This window comes from Salmo trutta, chromosome 4 (assembly GCF_901001165.1).
Source record: "Salmo trutta chromosome 4, fSalTru1.1, whole genome shotgun sequence".
NCBI lineage: Eukaryota > Metazoa > Chordata > Actinopteri > Salmoniformes > Salmonidae > Salmo > Salmo trutta.
Window position 1 is genome coordinate 32,147,054 of NC_042960.1, and position 22,516 is coordinate 32,169,569.

Consider the following 22,516-nt stretch of genomic DNA (forward strand, 5'->3'; position numbering starts at 1 on the left):
AATGGCCAGGTGGCTTATCTATCTGGACCTCAAATTCAGAGGGTAATGGATATTACTTAAACTTTTTTTCATTAGTCCACTGTTGATACAATCCCCAAAATGTTTTGCATGTCATCAATCAAGTTTTCAGTATATAGAACTTACAAAAAGCAAATTGTCATGCATCATCATGATGATGTGGCAAGTGACAATTTGCTTTAGTTTTTGATTGTTTTTGAATTGATTATTCCTTTAACCTTTTCATATATGAGTTCCAAATATCTCCAACGGTCGCCCCAGCGTGAGTTTTTTTGTGGGACAGTGGGAAAGCCAACCCTAGATGCACACTGCCTACACCAGTTAGCCCAGTTAGATGATCTGGAACTTAGAAAAAATTGTTTCTGCTTGCCATTAACCCCTTTCTAAGTTACTGTAGATGTTTTGTTAACCTTTTCACATGTGAGTTCCAAATATCTCTAACGGTCGCCCCCAGCGTGAGTTGTTTTATGCACGTGATGTCAGACTGCACTCACTGTTCCAAAATGTGATTGTTACGCAGCAGGACAGTTAACCTGAGCTGCGCTCAAACTAAGACACACTCTGCCTGCCAATTATCTATAGACTATATTTCAACTTGTCAATTTGAAATGATTTTCTTAGAAGTTTTAATTGAGTTGTGTTCCACCTTCTCATAAATTCACATAGAAGTAGCCCATTTCACTGTTGCAGACAATTTATGTTTGAGGCTTTACTGACAACTTCTCTCTTCGATGAGGGCCCAAGAAACCTCCCCAGTGTTTCCCCAGATCATGTATGCAGACATTTGCGCAGTCTAGCACAAACTTTTTCCCCCTGGCACATTTTCTGGCTGGCGTTCGCATTGCCTTCATTGTTGTTTACAAATAATAACTTAGGACATGTGTGAGTTCCAATCAAAGTAAGTTCCTTATTTTCTGTATATCGTGTTGTTGTTTCTACTTTAGCATACTGTATGTATGTATGGAGCATAATGTATTTACTGTTTTGTTCACATTTATTCAGATTTTTTTTATTGTAATGGACACGTATGATGTGTGTAAAATACTTTTTTGAAGGTTGTACTGATTATGATGAGCTAATGCTAAGCTATTTGCCAGCTGTGTGTGTTGACATTATACAATGCATTCTGGGTGTCACGTAAATGTCTGTCAGACCAAAGATATTATAACAAATGAGGTGAGGGATGGTTCACTCATCTTTCGGAGTAAACTTCCGGAAGTGAATTTAGAGAAGTGAATGATGGTAGATGACACACCCCCTTCAACATGCATACTGAAAAAAGGCCAAACTCATCTTGTCTCCTCTTATCTTTGGTTGACCCTGAAAAATACATTAAAAACTGTAATATCTTAAGTTTCAACGAGTCATGGCTGCCGATACGGTTATACACTGTATCGGCAGGATAGAACAGCAGCCTCTGGTAAGACAAGGGGTGGCGGTCTATGTATATTTTAAAACAACAGCTGGTGCACGATATCTAAGGAAGTCTCGAGGTTTTTCTCACCTGAGGTAGAGTATCTCATTATAAGTTGTAGAGCACACTATCCACCTAGAGAGTTTTCATCTATATTCCTTGTAGCTGTATATTTACCACTACAAACCAATGCTGGCATCCAGATACGGCGCTCGTTGTGGCTGGGGACTTTAATGCAGGGAAACCTAAATCTGTTTTACCTAATTTCTACCAGCATGTTAACCTCTACGGGCCACGGGGGCAGTATTGAGAATTTTGAAAGAAATATGTGCCCATTTTTAACTGCCTCCTACACCAACTCAGAAGCTAGGATATGCATATTATTAACACATTCGGATAGAAAACACTCTGAATTTTCTAAAACAGTTTGAATGGTGTCTGTAAGTATAACAAAACTCATATTGCAGGCAAAAACCTGTGAAAAATAGATAAAAAAAAAAGAGAATTTTGTGACTGTACTATTTAGTGTCATTGTTTTAAAGATACCACAGTGAGAAAGGATTCAGTTCGCAACTCCTACTGCTTCCACTAGATGTCAACGATCTTTAGAAAGTTGTTTGAAGCATCTGTGATAAATACACACCGAATTAGAAAGCTTACAAGTTGACACGTCATCACTTCATTTTTTGCGCCTGCGCATGAATCTGAGAAGAGTGCCTTTGTCATTATCGTTTATTCTAGACACTTGATAGGTTGTGTGAAAATATTACTGATGTTTACTGATGTTTCACGTTAAAAATGGAACAAAAGATTAGTGCTAAACAACGTTTGACATGTTTAAACAAACGTAAATAGATTATTTACTAGGTTTTCTTTAGTTTTTCGACGTGACTTTACACTGCCCACCTCATTTTGTGGGAGCCTACTGAACGCTAACTATTTGGACATAAATTATGAACTTTGTCGAAAGAAACCACATTTGTTCTGGACCTGGGATCTCTGGCAGCGCCTTCTGATGGAGATAATCAAAGGTAAGGGGATATTTAGAATGTTATTATCGATATTAGATGATGCTAATGCTAACGGTATAGCTTAGCTTAGCTTAGCATATAGCTTATTGTTGTTAGCATAGTACCCAGTTTATACAAAATGTGATTTCCCAGTAAAGTTATTTTGAGATCTGGCCCTTCGGTAGCAATTACGAGATGATAATATATTATTCTTTGAATGACAATATTATAATTTACCAATGTTTTCGAATAGTAATTCCGTGATTTGTAATGCTGGATTCACTGGGTGCATTCGAGCCGAAAAAAATTCTGAATTTCACCGCGACTGTAAATGCTGTTTTTGGATATAAATATGAACTTGATGGAACTAAAAATGCATGTATTGTATAACATAATGTCCTATGAGTGTCATCTGATGCAGATTGTCAAAGGTAAGTGCATAATTCTAGCTAGTTTTCTGTCTGTTGATGCCCTTCTTTGAATTGGCTAAACATTACACGCAGCTATTGTCAATGTACTCTCCTCACATAACCTAACTTTATGCATTCTCCGTAATGCCTCTGAAAATCGGACAGCGTGGTTAGATTTAGGAGATATATCTTTCAAATGGAGGAAAATAGTTGATTATTTGATTTTTTGAAATGATTACTCTTGCAGTTTTGAATTCCCCGCCATGGTCACATGACAATGAATCCCAATACCGGGATAAGATCGGGATAAGATCCTCAACAGGTTAAATGTGCAACCAGAGGGAAAAAACTCTAGACCACTTTTATTCCACACACAGAGACGCATGCAAAGTTCTTCCTCGCCCTCCATTTGGCAAATCTGACCATAATCCTGATTTCTGCAAAAATTAAAGCAGGAAGCACAAGTGACTCGGTCAATAAAAAAGTGGCCAGATGAAGAAGATGCTAAGCTACAGGACTGTTTTGCTAGCACAGACTGGAATATGTTTCGGGATTCTTCCGATAGCATTGAGGAGTACACCACATCAGTCACTGGCTTCATCAATAAGTGCAATGGATTACAGGCAACATTCGCACTGAGCTAAAGGGTAGAGCTGCCACTTTCAAGGAGCAGGACTCTAACCCGGAAGCTTAAAAGAAATCCCGCTATGCCCTCCGACTAACCATCAAACAGGCAAAGCATCAATACAAGACTAAGATCAAATCGTACTACACCGGCTCCGACGCTCGTCGGATGTGGCAGGGCTTGCAAACTATTACAGACTACAAAGGGAAGCACAGCCGAGAGCTGCCCAGTGACACAAGCCTACCAAGCAAGCTAAATTACTTTTATGCTTGCTTCAAGGCAAATAACACTGAAACATGCATGAGAGCATCAGCTGTTCCGGACGACTGTGTGATCACGCTTTCCGCAACCGATGTGAGTAAGACCTTTAGACAGGTCAACATTCACAAGGCCGCAGGGCCAGATGGATTACCAGGACGTGTACTCCGAGCACGCGCAGACCAACTGGCAGGTGTCTTCACTGACATGTTCAACCTCTCCCTGTCTGAGTCTGTAATACCAACATGTTTCAAGTAGAGGTCGACCGATTATGATTTCTCAACGTCGATACCGATACTGATTTATTGGAGGACCAAAAAAAGCCGATACGATTAATCGGCCAATCTTTATATATATTTGTAATAATGGCAATTGCAACAATACTGAATGAACAATGAAACCTTTTATTTGAACTTAATATAATACATAAATAAAATCTATTTAGTCTAAAATAAATAATGAAACGTTCAATTTGGTTTAAATAATTCAAAAACACAAAGTCAAAGTGGAATAGGCCGGGCGGCGGGTGAACGGCTGTTCCACCTGCGTCAGGAGACGAGGAGCGCACAGGACTTTGCTCTGGAGTTCCGGACCTTGGCTGCTGGAGCGGGGTGGAACGACAGGGCCCTGATGGACCACTATAGGTGTAGCCTCCGGGAGGACGTCCGCCGTGAGCTAGCCTGTCGGGACACTACCCTGTCACTTGATGAACTGATCGACATGTCCATTCGTCTTGACAATCTGCTGGCTGCGCGCGGGCGTCCAGACGGGGCCCTGTTGGTTCCACCTCCAGGTCCTCCAGCTCCCATACCTATGGAGCTAGGAGGGGCAGCGTCCAGGGGAACCGGAGGAGGAGGCTCCCCTTGTCCCCAGTGTGGTCGGAGACGACACACTACCGACAGGTGCTGGGGGAGCTCCTCTGGTAATCGGGATGGCAGGCGGAGCACTCCTCGTCCATCTCAGGTGAGTAAGCACCAACCTCACCCAGAGCCCCCTGTTGGTCACATGTTCATTTTAGTAACTTTCCCCTTGTTTTCTCCCTCTTTCCAGCATAAGGCGCTAGTCGATTCAGGCGCAGCTGGAAACTTTATGGATCGTGGGCTCGCATTAAGGCTAGGGATTCCCCTGGTATCGTTGGACCAACCTTTCCCCGTGCATTCCTTAGATAGCCGACCATTAGGGTCAGGACTGGTCAGGGAGGCCACGGTGCCACTGGACATGGTAACGCAGGGGGATCATGGGGAACGGATTAGTCTCTTCCTCATTGATTCTCCTGCGTTTCCAGTGGTGCTGGGGATTCCCTGGCTGGCCAATCACAATCCCAATATTTCGTGGAGACAGGGGGTTCTCAGAGGGTGGTCAGAGGAGTGCTCAGGCAGGTGTAAGGGAGTTTCCATCGGTGCGACGACGGTGGAGAGTCCAGACCAGGTTTCCACAGTGCGCATTCCCTCAGAATATGCCGATTTGGCTATCGCCTTCTGTAAAAAGAGGGCGACCCGATTACCACCTCATCGACGAGGGGATTGCGTGATAAATCTCCAGGTAAACGCTGCACTTCCCAGGAGTCATGTGTACCCATTGTCACAGGAGGAGACGTTGGCTATGGAGACATATGTCACGGAATCTCTGAGACAGGGGTATATACGGCCCTCCATGTCACCCGTCTCCTCGAGTTTCTTTTTCGTGAAGAAAAAGGATGGAGGTTTGCGCCCGTGCATTGATTATAGAGGTCTAAATTCCATCACAGTAGGGTTCAGTTACCCGCTACCTCTCATCGCTACGGCGGTGGAATCATTTCACGGCGCGCATTTTTTCACGAAACTGGACCTCAGGAGCGCTTACAATCTGGTGCGTATCCGGGGAGGAGACGAGTGGAAAACCGCATTCAGTACCACATTGGGCCACTATGAGTACCTCGTCATGCCGTACGGGTTAAAGAATGCTCCAGCCGTCTTTCAATCCTTTGTTGACGAGATTCTCAGGGACCTGCACGGGCAGGGGGTGGTGGTGTATATTGACGACATCCTGATTTATTCCGCCACCCGCGCCGCGCATGTCTCCCTGGTGCGCAAGGTGCTTGGGCGACTGCTGGAGAATGACCTGTACGTCAAGGCTGAGAAATGTGAGTTTTTCAAACGAGCCGTTTCCTTCCTGGGGTATCGCATTTCCACCTCGGGGGTGGTGATGGAGGATGACCGCGTTAAAGCCGTGCGTAATTGGCCGACTCCGACCACGGTAAAGGAGGTGCAGCGGTTTTTAGGGTTTGCCAATTACTACCGGAGGTTTATCCGGGGCTTTGGTCAAGTTGCGGCTCCCATTACCTCACTGCTGAAGGGGGGTCCGGCGTGCTTGCGCTGGTCAACAGAGGCGAACAGAGCGTTCAGTTGCCTGAAGGAGCTGTTTACCGTTGCTCCAGTGCTGGCTCATCCGGATCCCTCTTTGGCATTCATAGTGGAGGTGGACGCGTCCGAGACTGGGGTGGGGGCCGTGCTATCACAGCGCTCGGGCACGCCACCCAAACTCCGCCCGTGCGCTTTCTTTTCTAGGAAGCTGGGGCCGGCGGAGCAGAACTATGACGTGGGGGACAGGGAGTTGTTAGCTGTGGTCAAGGCTCTGAAGGTGTGGAGACATTGGCTTGAGGGGGCTAGGCACCCTTTCCTCATCTGGACTGACCACCGTAATCTCGAGTACATCCGGGCAGCTAGGAGACTGAATCCGCGTCAGGCCAGGTGGGCCATGTTCTTTACCCGTTTCCGGTTCACGATCTCTTATCGGCCAGGTTCACAGAACACGAAGGCCGACGCACTGTCCCGCCTATATGACACCGAGGAGAGGGCCATCGATCCGGCTCCCATTCTTCCGGCGTCGTGTTTGGTAGCTCCGGTGGTATGGGAGCTGGACGCGGAGATCGAGCGGGCGTTACGGTCGGAACCTGCACCATCGCAGTGTCCGGCAGGTGTTCAGTACGTACCGCTTGGTCTCCGTGATCGATTGATTCGATGGGCCCATAATCTCCCCTCTTCGGGTCACCCTGGGATTGAGAGGACAGTGCGGAACCTGAGGGGAAAGTACTGGTGGCCCACCTTGGGTAAGGACGTGCGGTTCTATGTTTCCTCCTGCTCGGTGTGCGCTCAGAGCAAGGCTCCTCGACACCTGCCTAGAGGGAAATTACACCCCCTCCCCGTTCCCCAGTGGCCGTGGTCACACTTGTCAGTGGACTTCCTCACTGACCTTCCCGTATCTCAGGGGAACACCACTATCCTGGTCGTTGTGGATCGGTTCTCGAAGTCCTGTCGTCTCATCCCGTTGCCCGGTCTCCCTACGGCTCTGCAGACTGCGAAGGCACTGTTTACCCATGTCTTCCGGCACTACGGGGTGCCCGAGACATCGTTTCTGATCGGGGTCCCCAGTTCACGTCCAGAGTTTGGAGGGCGTTCATGGAACGTTTGGGGGTCTCGGTCAGCCTGACCTCGGGTTTCCACCCCGAGAGTAATGGGCAGGTGGAGAGGGTGAACCAAGAGGTGGGTAGGTTTCTAAGGACGTATTGCCAGGACCGGCCCAGAGAATGGGCGAGATACGTGCCATGGGCAGAAATAGCCCAAAATTCTCTACGGCACTCATCTACCAACATGTCACCGTTCCAGTGCGTGTTGGGCTACCAGCCGGTCCTGGCTCCATGGCACCAGAGCCAGACCGAGGCTCCTGCGGTGGAGGATTGGGTGCAGCGCTCGAAGGACACCTGGAGAGCCGTCAAGGACGCACTCACAAAGGCGAGTGGACGGCAAAAGAAGAGCGCTGACCAGCACCGCAGTGAGACCCCTGTGTTTGCACCAGGGGATCGAGTCTGGCTCTCGGCTAGAAACCTGCCCCTCAGCTTGCCCTGCCGGAAGCTGGGCCCGCAGTGTGTAGGGCCGTTTAAAGTCCTGAGGAGGATAAACGAGGTGTGTTACCGATTACAACTTCCATCTTACTACCGTATTAACCCCTCGTTTCATGTGTCTCTCCTCAGGCCGGTGGTGGCTGGTCCCATGCAGGAAGGTGAGGTGCCAGAGGTTCCTCCCCCCGCTGGACATTGGGGGGTCCCCGGCGTATAGGATACGCGCCATTCTGGACTCCAGACTTCGGGGGGGGGGGGGGCCTACAGTACCTCGTCGACTGGGAGGGGTACGGCGCGGAGGAGAGGTGCTGGGTACCCAGGAGGGACATTTTGGACCCCCCACTACTGAGGGAGTTCCACCGCCTTCATGGGGATCGCCCTGCACCTCGTCCTCCGGGTCGCCCTCGAGGTCGGTGGCGGCGCGCTGCGGGAGCCGCGCGTCAGGAGGGGGGTACTGTCACGAATCCCATCGAAGGTGGCTCCCCTGCCTGCTCGGGCGGCGCTCGGCGGTCGTCGTCACCGACCTACTAGCCGCCGCTGATCCTTTTTTCCTTTTCGTTTGGTATGTCTTATTGTTTGCACCTGTACCTCATTTGGTTTTTTGATTTTGGTTATTTAAGCCTGGTTAGCCCGCCCAGTGTTGTGCGGGATTATTTTAACGTCAGGTTGTATTTTATCGTTGGATGTGCTGTCGATTTATTACTTGTTATTAATTGCATGCTGTGCACCTGATTTGGGCACTTGGCAATTTACCCACGCCGTTTGTGTTGGCGTTGATCGTGTTAGCTTTTTGTTCAAAATAAACACGAAGTTCTGTACCTCTGCTCTCTGCGCCTGACTCCTTACCCCCACTCCTAGCAACACTCTGACAACATGAGAACATATGAAAGCTGGTGGTTCAATATTCCCAGTTCTCCAGTATTCCCAGTTAAGAAGTTTTAGGTTGAAGTTATTATTGGAATTATGACGCTTTGACTATTTCTCTCTCTATACCATTTGTATTTCATATACCTTTGACTATTGGATGTTCTCATAGGCACTTTAGTATTGCCAGCCTAATCTCGGGAGTTGATAGGCTTGAAGTCATAAACAGCGCTGTTTTTCAAGCGTTGCTAAGAGCTGCTCGCAAACGCAGTAAAGTGCTGTTTGAATGAATGCTTACGAGCCTGTTGCTGCTGCTGCCTACCACCGCACAGTCAGACTGCTCTATGAAATATCAAATCATAGACTTAATTATAATAAACACACAGAAATACTAGCCTTTGGTCTTTAATATGGTTAAATCTGGAAACTATAATTTCGAAAAACAAAACGTTTATTCTTTCAGTGAAATACTGAAGGCTGAAGGCAATCATCTTCTGTGGTAGAAAGCGGCCTATGTGGCATCGATATGAGTCAGAAACATTTATTCTACTGTCAAAATGTACTAAGTGTAAATAGGATACTTTTGTTCATAAAACTGTCCAAAACTGAGTTTTGTTAGTGCGTTCGTCATGACTTACTTGAGGGTTGGGTTTAGATTTCGACAATTCTCAGTTGCCCACCTACATGGAATCCGAAGCTGCTGTTATTGCGTTCTACCGCAGAACACACAGACAGTGAGAAGGACCTGCCCATGAGCGCAGTGGATCTGACTTTGTTCACATAAGACAACACGTTGCACATTTTTTACTTGAGAAATACTACACCCTACACCTTTGCTATATGTTAACTCAAGAAATCTGTAATTAATTTGAGGTTATCTTAGATTTATTCTTACTATTTTGAGGAAGTAATACTGGCTTTGTTCCTTTGGTGTCTCATGCGGGACAAACATCAGTAACTGGCAAATCAAACCACAACCCCAAGACTGAAATTTCATTTTTCTTAATGAACAACAGAGAAACACGTGGAATCGGTGCGTTCATTATGCCAAGTACCAGCGTGCTGCCTGGCAGGCTGGCACTTTTCTTATGTAGGCTAGCGGTATCTAGGTAGCCATTTGGACCATAATGAAACTAGAGTTATTGACTAACTCCCGCTTGGAGTTTGCCAAAAGGCACCTAAAGGACTCTCAGACCATGGGAAACAAGTTTCTCTGGTCTGATGAAACCAAGATTGAACCCTTTGGCCTGAATGCCAAGCGTCACATCTGGAGGAAACCTGGCACCATTCCTACGGTGAAGCGTGGTGGCAGCAGCATGCTGTGGGGATGTTTTTCAGAGGCATGTCCTGGGAGACTAGTCAGGATCGAGGGAAAGATGAACGGAGCAAAGTACAGAGAGATCCCTGATTAAAACTTGTGCCATAGCGCACAAGACCTCAGACTGGGGCAAAGGTTCACCCCGCACTTGAACCCGAACGAACATCTCTGAAGACTCCTGAAAATAGCTGTGCAGTGACGCTCCCCATCCAACCTGACAGAGCTTGAGAGGATCTGCAGAGAAGAATGTGAGAAACTCCCCAAATACAGGTGTGCCAAGTTTGTAGCGTCATATCCAAGAAGACTCGAGGCTGTAATCGCTGCAATGTGTGTAACGGTCGTCGTATGGAGTAGACCAATGCGCAGCGGGTTGAGTGCTCATTTTATCTTTTATTTAGAACACTTAATTAACAAAACAAGAAAACGTACGAACGAACAGTATTGCAGGCTAACACAGCAGTGCAACAACAACTTCCCACAAATCCCATGACAAAAACACCCCTCTTAAATAAGACCTTCAATTAGAAGCAATGAAGAGCAGCTGCTTCCAATTGAAGGTCAACCCCATCAACTAAACATAGAAATAGAAAGACTAGAACATAGAAATATACTAACAGAATATTAACAAAACCCCGGAACACTCTAAACAAATACCCCTCTACATAAACACATATCCCAATAAACCCAGAACCACATAAAACAAACACCCCCTGCCACGTCCTGACCAAACTACAATAACAAATAACCCCTTTACTGGTCAGAACGTGACAGTGTGCTTCAACAAAGTACTGAGTAAAGGGTCTGAATACTTATGTAAATATGTTATTTCAGTTTTTATTTGTTTTAAATTGGAAAACATTTCTAGAAATCTTTTTTGCTTTGTCATTATGGGGTATTGTGTGAAATATCAGGACAACAATTGATGAGGAAAACAATTTAATCCATTTTAGAATAAGGCTGTAACATAATAAAATGTGGAAAAAGTCAAGGGGTCTGAATACTTTCCGAATGCTCTGTATCTCAATTCTGAATAGTCCCCTTAGTGTCCAACCAACATGAAGGTAATTGACATTCATTCCGTAATCTACAGTAAAAAGTTATTTCACATTCACAGCCTGTTTTTTGAGACATGAATGTCTGAGAGTGCTAATTTATTTTATAATGAAACACATTAAAAAAACAGAAAATAGAAAAAGATAATGCTAATTAAACCATTCTCTCTTTCTGTCGGCTAGGCGGTGACATTGTCATTATAATACTCAATTATCCCCCCTGCCAATCATTATCAACGCGTCTCACAACGATGACATGTCTCATTTCCATTTCGTTCGATGGGCTACAAACAACGCCTGTGTCAAGTCAAACACTGGGAGTAAACACTAGCAACTCAAATTAACAAAGCCGTTTAAATACCAGGCAGAGAAATATGTTTAATTGTCAATTTAAATGCTGTTTAAATACCAGGAAGACAGTGTTGTGTTAGAGACCACCCTAAAGCGAGACTGATTCAAGACCAAGACCGGAACGAATCAGGTCCGAGTCAAGACCAAGACCGGAGGGTGGGTGAGACTGAGTCAAGACTGAGACCGGGAGGAGGACGAGAGGTACGAGACTGAGTCAAGACCGAGACCAGAAAAATGTGAATCCAATTCAAAACAGTTACTGTAATTTTGTCAAATTGTCACCATAATAAGAGTTCAAAATGTCCAGTATTTCTGTGTTCATATTTCAGAAGAACGTATGGATTCTTTAGGCATTCAAAATGGGGGGAAAAATGCTTTCTGAGGGCAAATAGTCACTCTACAAATGTTTACTAAGCCGAACACAGTGGGGAACAGTGAGGGCCTTCTACGCTTTCAGAGAAAGGCTAAGGATTTATAAAATAATAATCATCATTTTATTTTTATCTTCAATTATGTTTTGATTTAATCTGATTTAATCCAATTAGGATATTTTCTTTGGTCTTCTCTGGGGAGATAAATCTAGCTAGCTAAGTCAGCCATTGGCTAGGCCTTCAGAAGCTTGATAGAAGGCATGTGTCATTCAACTGTATTAGTGCAACATTTAGTGCAACATTTTGGAGTAACAGTGGAATCAACCAATCACATTGGCTTGTAATGGGTGGGACCGTTTTTACAAAAACGTATGGAAACTTCTGCCTTCTCGAAGGCCGACAGGTCACTGTGCATTAGCGAGCAGTAGTTTTCCCACGGTCTAGCTAGTTAGATTTTGTTTTAGGCCAGTTTGCAGCGGGTGCATCAGGTGTTATCGAAGAGGGATGTTGTTGCTGATTTGTTAGCGTCTCCCTTTTCAGCAAGTTTCAAATAATCATCATCTGGTGAGTGGAACTGTGCTTTTTATTGCAGCTCGCATCCTGTTATTAGCCATGTCTTTCAAAATAACTTATTCTACATGACCAAAAGTATGTGGACACTTGCTCGTCGAACATCTCATTCCAAAATCATGTGCATTAATATGGAGTTGGTCCCCCCTTTGCTGCTATAACGCCTCCACTCTTCTGGGAAGACTTTCCACTAGATGTTGGAACATTGCTGCGGGGACTTGCTTCCATTCAGCCATTAGTTAGATTGGGCACTGATGTTGGGCGATTAGTCCTGGCTCACAGTCGTAGTCGGCATTCCAATTCATCCCAAAGGTGTTTGATGGTGTTGAGGTCAGGGCTCTGTGCAGGACAAACCATTTTTGTATGTACCTCGCTTTATGCACAGGGGCATTGTCATGCTGAAACAGGAAAGGGCCTTCCCCAAACTGTTGTCACAAAGTTTGAAGCACAGAATCATCTAGAATGTCATTGTATACTGTAACGTTAAGATTTCCCTTCACTGGAACAAAGGGGCTAGCCCGAACCATGAAAAACAGCCCCAGACCATTATTCCTCCTCCACCAAACATTACAGTTGGCACTACGCATTCGGGCAGGTAGCGTTCTCCTGGCATCTGCCAAACCCAGATTCGTCCATTGGACTGCCAGATGGTGAAGCGTGATTGTTCACTCCAGAGAACGCCTTTCCACTGTTCCAGTGTCTAATGGCGTCAAGCTTTACACCACTCCAGCCAACTCTTGGCATTGCACATGGTTATATTAGGCTCATGTGCGGCTGCTTGGCCATGAAAACCCATTTCATGAAGCTCCCGACAACCAGTCCTTGTGCTGACGTCGCTCCCAGAGGCAATTTAGAATTTGTTAGTGAGTGTTGCAACCGAGAACAGACGATTTTTACGCACTTCAGCACTCATCGGTCTCGTTCTGTGAGCTTGTGTGGCCTACCATTTTTTTCTCCTAGACGTTTCCACTTCACAATAACAGCACTTACATTTGACCGGGGCAGCTCTAGCAGGGCAGAAATTTGACAAACTGACTTGTTGGAAAGGTGGCATCCTGTGACTGTGCCACGTTGAAAGTCTCTGAGCTCTTCAGTAAGGCCATTCCACTGCCAATGTTTGTCAATGGAGATTATTTGGTTGTGTGCTCGATTTTACACACTGTGGCTGAACTAGTCAAATCTACCAATTTCAAGGGGTGTCCACATACATATATACTGTATGTGTGTAAAACATTGTTGCGTTTATACTTTAGATCACCGGTTACTTTGTGTGCTAAACGTGCAACGTGCTCCATGCAACAACCAGTTGAGAGCTGCGCACTCTTGCTGCCTGAAGATTATATTCTGCACAAACTAGGCTTTGTGTGCTGTGTGCATGTGAATATATTTCACGTGCTTTGTGATTGTCTAGGCTACTTTGTGCATGATTTATCTATTGTACTACGTAATGAATATGTTGTATACCACCACTACACTACTTTGATATGCAACAGAAGGGATTAAGTCAGTATAGGCAATGCCCACTGGGTATATGGCTTACACCTGCATATAGCCTCCACTACACCACTGGCCCTTGAGTGTTTTACAAAAAGTACACTCTCCTACATTTAATTTATTTTATTTAACTAGGCATGACAGTTAAGAACAGATTCTTATTTACAATGACGGCCTACTCCGAACCCGGACGACGCTGGGCCAACTGTGCGATGCCCTATGGGACTGCCAATCACGGTCGGATGTGATACAGCCTGGAATTGAACCAGGGTCTGTAGTGACGCCTCAAGCACTGAGATGCAGTGCCTTAGACCGCTGCGCCACTCAGGAACCCTAAAGCCATCGCTTTAATGTATTACAGTTTCTATCCTTTTAGCATCACGAGCCTGTCACACACTGAAAGACTAGGTCCAATAGGTTCTGCACAAACATGTCTATAATAGATATAAAGACTGTTACAACTTCCCACTGTCTCTCCTTACTTCCCCCACTCTTCCCTACCAGCTAGTCAAGGAAATTCTGACAAAGTTAGAGGATATTTTTCAATGAAAGTAAAAGAATTTCGGGACAAGGTTTGAGGATATTTTTCAATGAAAGTAAAGGACAGTAATGTTACGAGTAAAGTAGGAATCCCAGGTTTCAAATTGTTAAGATACACATTTTTCAAGAATGCAGTGCATATCTTTGGCCTGGTGCTTTTATGCGCTGACTGAATGGAACCTGAATTTATGAGTTTTTTACTCCGCTGGATGTGTGCTCATTGTCTAAGACCGAGTCAAGACCAAGTAAAAATGTATCCACCAAGACAAGCCTGAGACACTCACTCAATATGTAGACCGGGACTCTGTCTCGAGTACTACAACACCGCAGGAAGATAAACTCAGCAAAAAAAGAAACATCCTCTCACTGTCAATTGCGTTTATTTTCAGCAAACTTAACATGTGTAAATATTTGTATGACCATTGTCACGTCCTGACCAGCAGAGGGAGGTATTGTATCAGTTGTGGTCAGGATGTGGCAGGTTGTTTGTATGTTAAGGGTTTGTGTTGGGGATGGGACTCCCAATTGAAGGCAGGTGTGTTGAGTTGCCTTTGATTGGGAGTCCTATATAGAAGGGTGTGTTTTCTTTGGTATTGTGGGTAGTTGTTTGTGTGCACTGCGTTTGTTTTAGCCTGCCACACTGTTGCCGTTGTGAGTATTGTTTTTTTGGTTTTCCAGTGGATACTTTACTTGTTTTTTATCAATAAACATGAGTATCCACATTCCCGCTGCGCCTTGGTCCATTCCTAACGATGGTTGTTACAGAACTACCCACCACCAAGGGACCAAGCAGCGGAAGAGGAGGAAGCCACAGGAGAACAGGGTGGATGAATGGACATGGGAGGACGTCCTGGACGGCAAGGGAGTCTACACTTGGGAAGAGATCCTGGCCGGAAGGGATCGCCTCCCATGGGAACAGGTGGAAGCACTCAGGAGAGTGGAGGCAGCTGGACAGAGGAACCAAAGCGAACGTTATGCTGGAACACGGCTGGGTAGGAAACCCGAGAGGCACCCCCAATATTTTTTTTGGGGGGGGCACACGGGTAGTTTGGCCAGGCCAAGGAAGAGCCGTAAGCCAGCTACCCGTGATTACAGGGAGGTGCGTGTGAGGTGGAGGGCGCCATGTTACGCTGAGGTACGCACCATCTCGCCTATATGGACACACAGGCCAGTCCGCCCTATACCAGCGCCCCGCATGTGCCAGGGTGAGGTGAGCATCGAGCCGGAAGGGGTGATGCCAACCCTGCGCTCAAGACCGCCAGTGCGCCTCAAAGGTCCGGTGTTTCCCGCTATACGCACTAGCATGGAGGTGCGTGTCTCCAGGCTGGCACGTCCAGTACCAGCCCCACGCATCAGGCGTCTAGTGCGTCAGCCTAGCCTCGCCAGTCAAGAGTCGCCAGAGCCGTCCGCCGGTCAAGAGTCGCCAGAGCCGTCCGCCGGTCAAGAGTCGCCAGAGCCGTCCGCCGGTCAAGAGTCGCGAGAGCCGTCCGCCGGTCAAGAGTCGCCAGAGCCGTCCGCCGGTCATGAGTCGCCAGAGCCGCCCGCCGGTCAAGAGTCGCCAGAGCCGCCCGCCGGTCAAGAGTCGCCAGAGCCGCCCGCCGGTCAAGAGTCGCCAGAGCCGTCCGCCGGTCAAGAGTCGCCAGAGCCGTCCGCCGGTCAAGAGTCGCGAGAGCCGCCCGCCGGTCATGAGTCGCCAGAGCCGCCCGCCGGTCATGAGTCGCCAGAGCCGCCCGCCGGTCAAGAGTCGCCAGAGCCGCCCGCCGGTCAAGAGTCGCCAGAGCCGTCCGCCGGTCAAGAGTCGCCAGAGCCGTCCGCCGGTCAAGAGTCGCGAGAGCCGCCCGCCGGTCATGAGTCGCCAGAGCCGCCCGCCGGTCATGAGTCGCCAGAGCCGCCCGCCGGTCAAGAGTCGCCAGAGCGGCCCGACTGCCCGGAGCCGCCAGAGCGGCCCGACTGCCCGGAGCCGCCAGGGCGGCCCGACTGCCCGGAGCCGCCAGGGCGGCCCTACTGTCCGGAGCCTCCAGGGTGCCCCCCCCTGTCCTCCGGTCCAGCCCGGGCGCCCCGCCTGCCCGGATCTGCCAGGGCGCCCCGCCTGTCCTCCGGCCCAGCCCGAGTGGCCCGCCTGTCCTCTGGCCCAGCCCGAGTGGCCCGCCTGTCCTCCGGCCCAGCCCGGGCGCCCCGCCTGCCCGGATCTGCCAAGGCGCCCCGCCTGTCCTCCGGCCCAGCCGAGTGGCCCGCCTGTCCTCCGGCCCAGCCCGAGTGGCCCGCCTGTCCTCCGGCCCAGCCCGGGCGCCCCGCCTGCCCGGATCTGCCAAGGCGCCCCGCCTGTCCTCCGGCCCAGCCGAGTGGCCCGCCTGTCCTCCGGCCCAGCCCGAGTGGCCCGCCTGTCCTCCGGCCCAGCCCGAGTGGCCCGCCTGTCCTCCGGCCCAGCCCGAGTGGCCCGCCTGTCCTCCGGCCCAGCCCGAGTGGCCCGCCTGTCCTCCGGTCCAGCCAGAGTGGTCCGTCTGCCAGGGTCAGCCCGAGTGGACCGCCTGTCCTCCGGCCCAGCCCGAGTGGCCCGCCTGTCCTCCGGCCCAGCCCGAGTGGCCCGCCTGTCTTCCGGTTCAGCCAGAGTGGCCCGCATGTCTTCCGGTCCAGCCAGAGTGGTCCGTCTGCCAGGGTCAGCCCGAGTGGCCCGTCTGCCCGGCGCAGCTATCGGCGCCACCGAAGTGGGCGACGCCGAAGGTGGAGCGAGGTCCACGTCCTGCACCTGAGCCACCTCCAGGATAGGTGGGTTGGGGAGGGAGGGTGTAGCACAGTGCCGTCGGTGACGGCAGCCACCCTCCCTTCCCTCCCTTATTGTTTAGGGGTTATTGTTTATTGGTTTTGTTGGGGATTGTTTTTTTGCGTTTTCTTTTTTTTAGGTGCATTGAGGGGGGGGTACTGCACCTTGATGGGGGGTACTGTCACGTCCTGACCAGCAGAGGGAGGTATTGTATCAGTTGTGGTCAGGATGTGGCAGGTTGTTTGTATGTTAGAGTACATGCCTCGGCGTAACGCTCATTCCTTCGACGATAAACGCGAATCCAACCATCACCCCTGGTGAGACAAAACCGCGACTCGTCAGTGAAGAGAACTTTTTGCCTGTCCTGTCTGGTCCAGCGATGATGGGTTTATGCCCATAGGCGACGTTGTTGCCGGTGATGTCCGGTGAGGACCTTCCTTACAACAGGCCTCGAAGCCCTCAGTCCAGCCTCTCTCAGCCTACTGAGGACAGTCTGAGCACTGATGGAGGGATTGTGCGTTCCTGGTGTAACTCGGGCAGCTGTTGTTGCCATCTTGTACCTGTCCCGCAGGTGTGATGTTAGGACGTACTGATCCTGTGCAGGTGTTGTTACACCTGGTCTGCCACTGCGAGGACGATCAGCTGTCTGTCCTGTCTCCCTGTAGCGCTGTCTTAGGCATCTCACAGTACGGACATTGCAATTTATTGCCCTGGCCACATCTGCTGTCCTCATGCCTATTTGCAACATGCCTAAGGCACATTCACGCAGCTGATCAGGGACCCTGGGCTTCTTTCTTTTAGTGTTTTTCAGAGTCAGTAAAAAGGCCTCTTTAGTGTCCTAAGTGTTCATAACTGACCTTAATTGCCTACCATCTGTAAGCTGTTAGTGTCTTAATGACCATTCCACAGGTGCATGTTCTTTAATTGTTTATGGTTCATTGAACAAGCATGGGAAAGTGTTTAAACCCTTTGCAATGAAGATCTGTGAAGTTATTTGGATTTTAACGAATTATCTTTGAAAGACAGGGTCCTGAAAAGGGGACGTTTCTTTTTTTGCTGAGTTCACATCTTATTGTCAAATACTTTTAATATTTGTTCAAATACCAGGAAGAAATTGTGAGAGGCTCTCTTCTATAAACTATAACTCTACTCTGCCCTGGTAATGGATTGCGATTTCAGTGACTAATTCCATTTTGAGGTATTGATTTTCCTGACATGAGGAGCATGGCCTTATTGATCGGTAATCAGTATAAGTCCAGAGACCATAACATTTATTAAATTGTTTTTCCCCATCATCAATCTACACATTATACCCCGCAATGACAAAGCAAAAACAGGTTTTTAATCATTTTTGCTAATTTATACTAATGTACATAAGTATTCAGACCCTTTACTTAGTACTTTGTTGAAGCACCTTTTGACAGCGATTACAGCCTCAAGTCTTCTTGGATATGACGTTACAAGCTTGGCACACCTGGATTTGGGGAGTTTCTCCCATTCTTCTCTGCAGATCCTATCAATTTCTGTCAGGTTGGATAGGGAGCGTTGCTGCACAGCTATTTTCAGGTCTGTCCAGAGATGTTTTATTGGGTTGATGTCTCTGGCTGGGCCACTCCTGTGTTGTCTTGGCTGTGTGCTTAGGGTTGTTGTCCTGTTGGAAGGTGAACCTTTGCCCCAGTCTGAGGTCCTGAGCCCTCTGGAGCAGGTTTTCATCAAGGATATATCTGTACTTTACTCTGTTCATTGTTGCCTCAATCGTGATTAGCCTCCCAGTCCCTGCCACTGAAAAACATCCCCCACCATGAGGCTGCCACCACCATGCTTCACCGTAGGGCTTGTTTCCTCTAGACGTGACGCTTGGCTGTCTTGTGTGTTTTGGCTTCCTCTGGCCTTCAATGCTGCAGATTTTTTTGGTTACCCTTCCCCAGATCTGTGCCTCGACACAATCCTGTATCGGAGCTCTTCCGGACAATTCCTTCGACCTCATGACTTTATTTTTAAAACATTTTATTTAACCTTTATTTAAATCATGTCCAATCAATTGCATTTACCACAGGTGGACTCCAATCAAGTTGTAGAAACATCTCAAGGATGATCAATAGAAACAGGATGCACCTGAGCTCCATTTCGAGTCTCATAGCAAAGGGTCTGAATAGTTATGTATTTTCACTTCGTCATTATAGGGTATTGTGTGTAGATTATTATTTTTAAATCCATTTTAGAATAAGGCTGTAATGTAACAAAATGTGGAAAAAGTCAAGGGGTCTGAATACTGGCACTGTATGTTTCTGCTGATTTCGTTATCTGGCTGCCCAGTATGAAGCCTCTGTGAGTCTATAACCAGTGTAGTTATCAGGGACAATCAATTTGTCTCCAATGGCTGTTACATTACTGTATGTGCCTGAGGCCATTGTTGACTCTGCATTATAGAGATATTTGATCATTGTAGGAGCAATGTTCCCTCTTAGCTGCACGTGTGTGTGGGCGTGCAGCTCCCTGGGATTGCCACGCAGAAGAAATATCAGAGTGCTCAGAGGCACGAGATTGAACTTCACTAAACTTTCTGGAGTTTTCCCCATTAGTTAACACTATCAACATTTCCCTTTGCTGTGGGAATTGTGATCGAATCAATGCAATATTAGCCACTTCCAACGCAACATACTGAAAATTAAATTAACTATGCAAGACTTATTATGCAAAACTAACTATACAAGAGATTTTGTTGCAGGCAGAATGCATCGGAGTAGGATTCTATTGCATTGACATGCAGGACTCTACACAGACCTATGCGCCATAACCAATAAGAACTACAATAGGCCTATATGCAAATAGACCATTGGCATATATGGATCTGTGCCATTCACTTTGAACTGGACTATGTTTACAGTATCAGCGGTCGTGAGTAGTAGCGCTTGTTTTGAGATCAAAATGAAAGCTACATGTAGCAACGTGTGCACATTTGTACATTTGTTCATGTCCTTTTCTAGTTAGTTGGTTATTAGCCCAGTTATAGATCATTTGTAGTCTGCAATGGGGGAGTGACTGCTTCCTACAAAAGCACAAAACGTGTGCCTTTCTAGACATCTTTGAAAAGCTGAGTGCTGAGTAAGGTAAAGAGATTTTTTTTGTCTTAAAGGGGCAGTGTTGTATTTTGAGAGAGGCTTGAACAAGCTAAGTAGCCAATAGGCAGAGGGTAGCACTACCTGACCACTGTTAAAACTAACTAAAAGCTGGTACAGACTAACTGAAAGCTGGTACAGTGTTCACAGTAAACACGCACCGGAAGTTGCACAGACTTTTCACAATGTTCAAGTTTGCGCTCAGCAGACCAGAAATTGGTGATGAAAACAGTTAGAGAGAACATTGTGTAGGCATATTGGATGGCATTATGATGATGATGTTACATAGTTTGGAGGATGGTGATGATGCTCTGGCTAACAATCACAAATGATTATTTATCTAGTATGTATTGCTTGTGGTGTGTGTGTTATACAGATAAACCAAGCCCGCCAGTGAACCTAGCACACACCCAGACCGCAGAGGGAGAGTTGGTTCTGAGCTGGAGCAACCCACAGCCCCATGCCAGCCCTGTCCCACTGAGCTATGAGGTCCGATACATTACCTCCCACAACACCTCTAACCCCAACTGGAAGGTAAGAACACACTGGCCTCAGAGCAAACACAATATTTAAGTACAGGTCTTAGAACAAATGCAGACAAACATAATTTATTAGAGAACAAGAGCAAGCACGTTAAGTGAGAGTCTTAAGACCACTCATATTTTATTAGTCATATTCTCAGTCATCACAATGGCATTGTGTATTTGTGTCAAATTTTGCATTTGCAGGTAGAGTAACATCTTGTTTCTCTCCACTGTTCCTCTTGCTCAGCATGTGGAGGTGACTGGAGACCAGTGGGTGTCTCTGACTGGATTGAGGGCAGGTCTGACCTACATTGTACAGATCCACTCTCACCACCCTGCTCTGCCCCACCTGTGGAGTGAATGGAGCCAGCCATACCACATCTACCTGGAAGGTGAGACCTCTGCCTGCACAGAAACACCCTAAACATAGAGTTAACTTATAATTGTACATTTGAGTCATTTATCAGACGATCTGATCCATAGCTACTTACAGGAGAAATTAGGGTTAAATGCCTAGTTCAAGGGCACATCGACAGATGTTTCACTTAGTCGGCCCGGGAATCAAACCAGCAACCTTTCAGTTATTGGCCTAACGCTCTTAACCGCTAGGCTACCTGCCGCCATACTCCACTCATACTCCACTCACATCTACCTGCAGAGTAACACCTCTGCCATGCTCTACTTACATACAATAAACATACAAATATTCAGATATATTCCGTTCACATACAGTATACTACACAGTAAGACATCTGGCTGTACAGCAATGTACATATGCTTTACTGTTTGCCTTAACCTTTTCACATGTATCAACAAAGGGGGTGATTATTCTACAGTGGTCCTTGCAGCATACGCTCAAACCGGTGTGATTAGAAAGCTTATTTAGAACGTGCAGTTTCGATTGACGCAACAGTCAGCTTTTAGGCTGGCCACACTGTTTTTTCACAGAAACGTTTTGCACAAACGCAGTCCTTACAAAGTCATGTCCTGAATGTGACCAGTTTATTTTGGGGATGCAATGTTCAGACATTCACAGAAGTAGCGACAGCATACACAATCATCCAAACCGGAAAATGTATGCTAAATTAGTCCTAGTGCTAACTGAGGAAAGATTGACATAACACAAGCTGTCATATTTAGATAACTCTCGGCTGTCAGAAACCACAATATGAATAAGCTAATCGCAATTACTATTTACAATTCATCACATCACAGGTGAGCTCACCATTGATCGAAATAATTGAGTAAAACACTTTCTTGAAATCGAAAGTTATCCGACAATGGGTAGTTTGTGCGTGCCGCCATGTTTGTTTTTTTGCGTCACCCAAAGATAATAAGAGGAGACAAGATGAGTTTGGTCTGTTTGCAGTATGCATGTTGAAGGGGGTGTGTCGTCTACGCTCATTCACTTCCCTTCATTCACCTCCGGAAGTTTCCCTTTCACCTCATTATAACATCTTTGGTCTGACAGATGTTTACGTGACATCCAGAATGCATTGTATAATATCAACAAACATGGCGCCACACATAGCTGGCAAATAGCTTAGCATTAGCTCATTATAATCAGTAAAATCTTCCAAAAAATATTTTGCACATGTCATAGGTGTCCATTACAATCTATGCAGTAATTGGAATGCATTACTTGTCACCAGTACTTGAAAACATGTGAATAGAACTGTAAATACATTATGCTCAATACATACAAAATATACATACACACAGTATGGTACAGTAGAAACGACAACACAATACAGAAAATAAGGCACTTACTTTGATAGGAACGCACACATGTCCAAAGTTTATTATTTGTAAGGAAAACAAGAAGGAAAGCAATGCGAGCGCCAGACAGAGAATGTTCCAATTCGTGCAGGCCTGCGCAAATGTCTGCATACTTGATCTGCGGAAACATTGTTGAAGTGCAGTGGGCTCTACTTGAAGAG

At 47.0% G+C, this 22,516-nt stretch overlaps 1 protein-coding gene and 1 long non-coding RNA gene across 6 annotated transcripts in view; one reads left to right on the top strand and one right to left on the bottom strand.

The window, feature by feature from the left end:
• Positions 1-22,516, top strand: part of LOC115192238 (leptin receptor) — a 71,048-nt gene that overhangs the window by 26,369 nt on the left and 22,163 nt on the right. For all 3 annotated transcript variants that reach the window (XM_029750518.1, XM_029750519.1, XM_029750520.1), the window contains 2 exons: positions 20,429-20,586; positions 20,824-20,968. In XM_029750518.1, coding sequence (XP_029606378.1) covers positions 20,429-20,586; positions 20,824-20,968 — 303 coding nt within the window. The remainder of the gene's footprint in view (positions 1-20,428; positions 20,587-20,823; positions 20,969-22,516) is intronic.
• The window catches only part of LOC115192239 (uncharacterized), a 35,901-nt gene that overhangs the window by 9,000 nt on the left and 4,385 nt on the right, over positions 1-22,516 (bottom strand). The window lies entirely within an intron of this gene.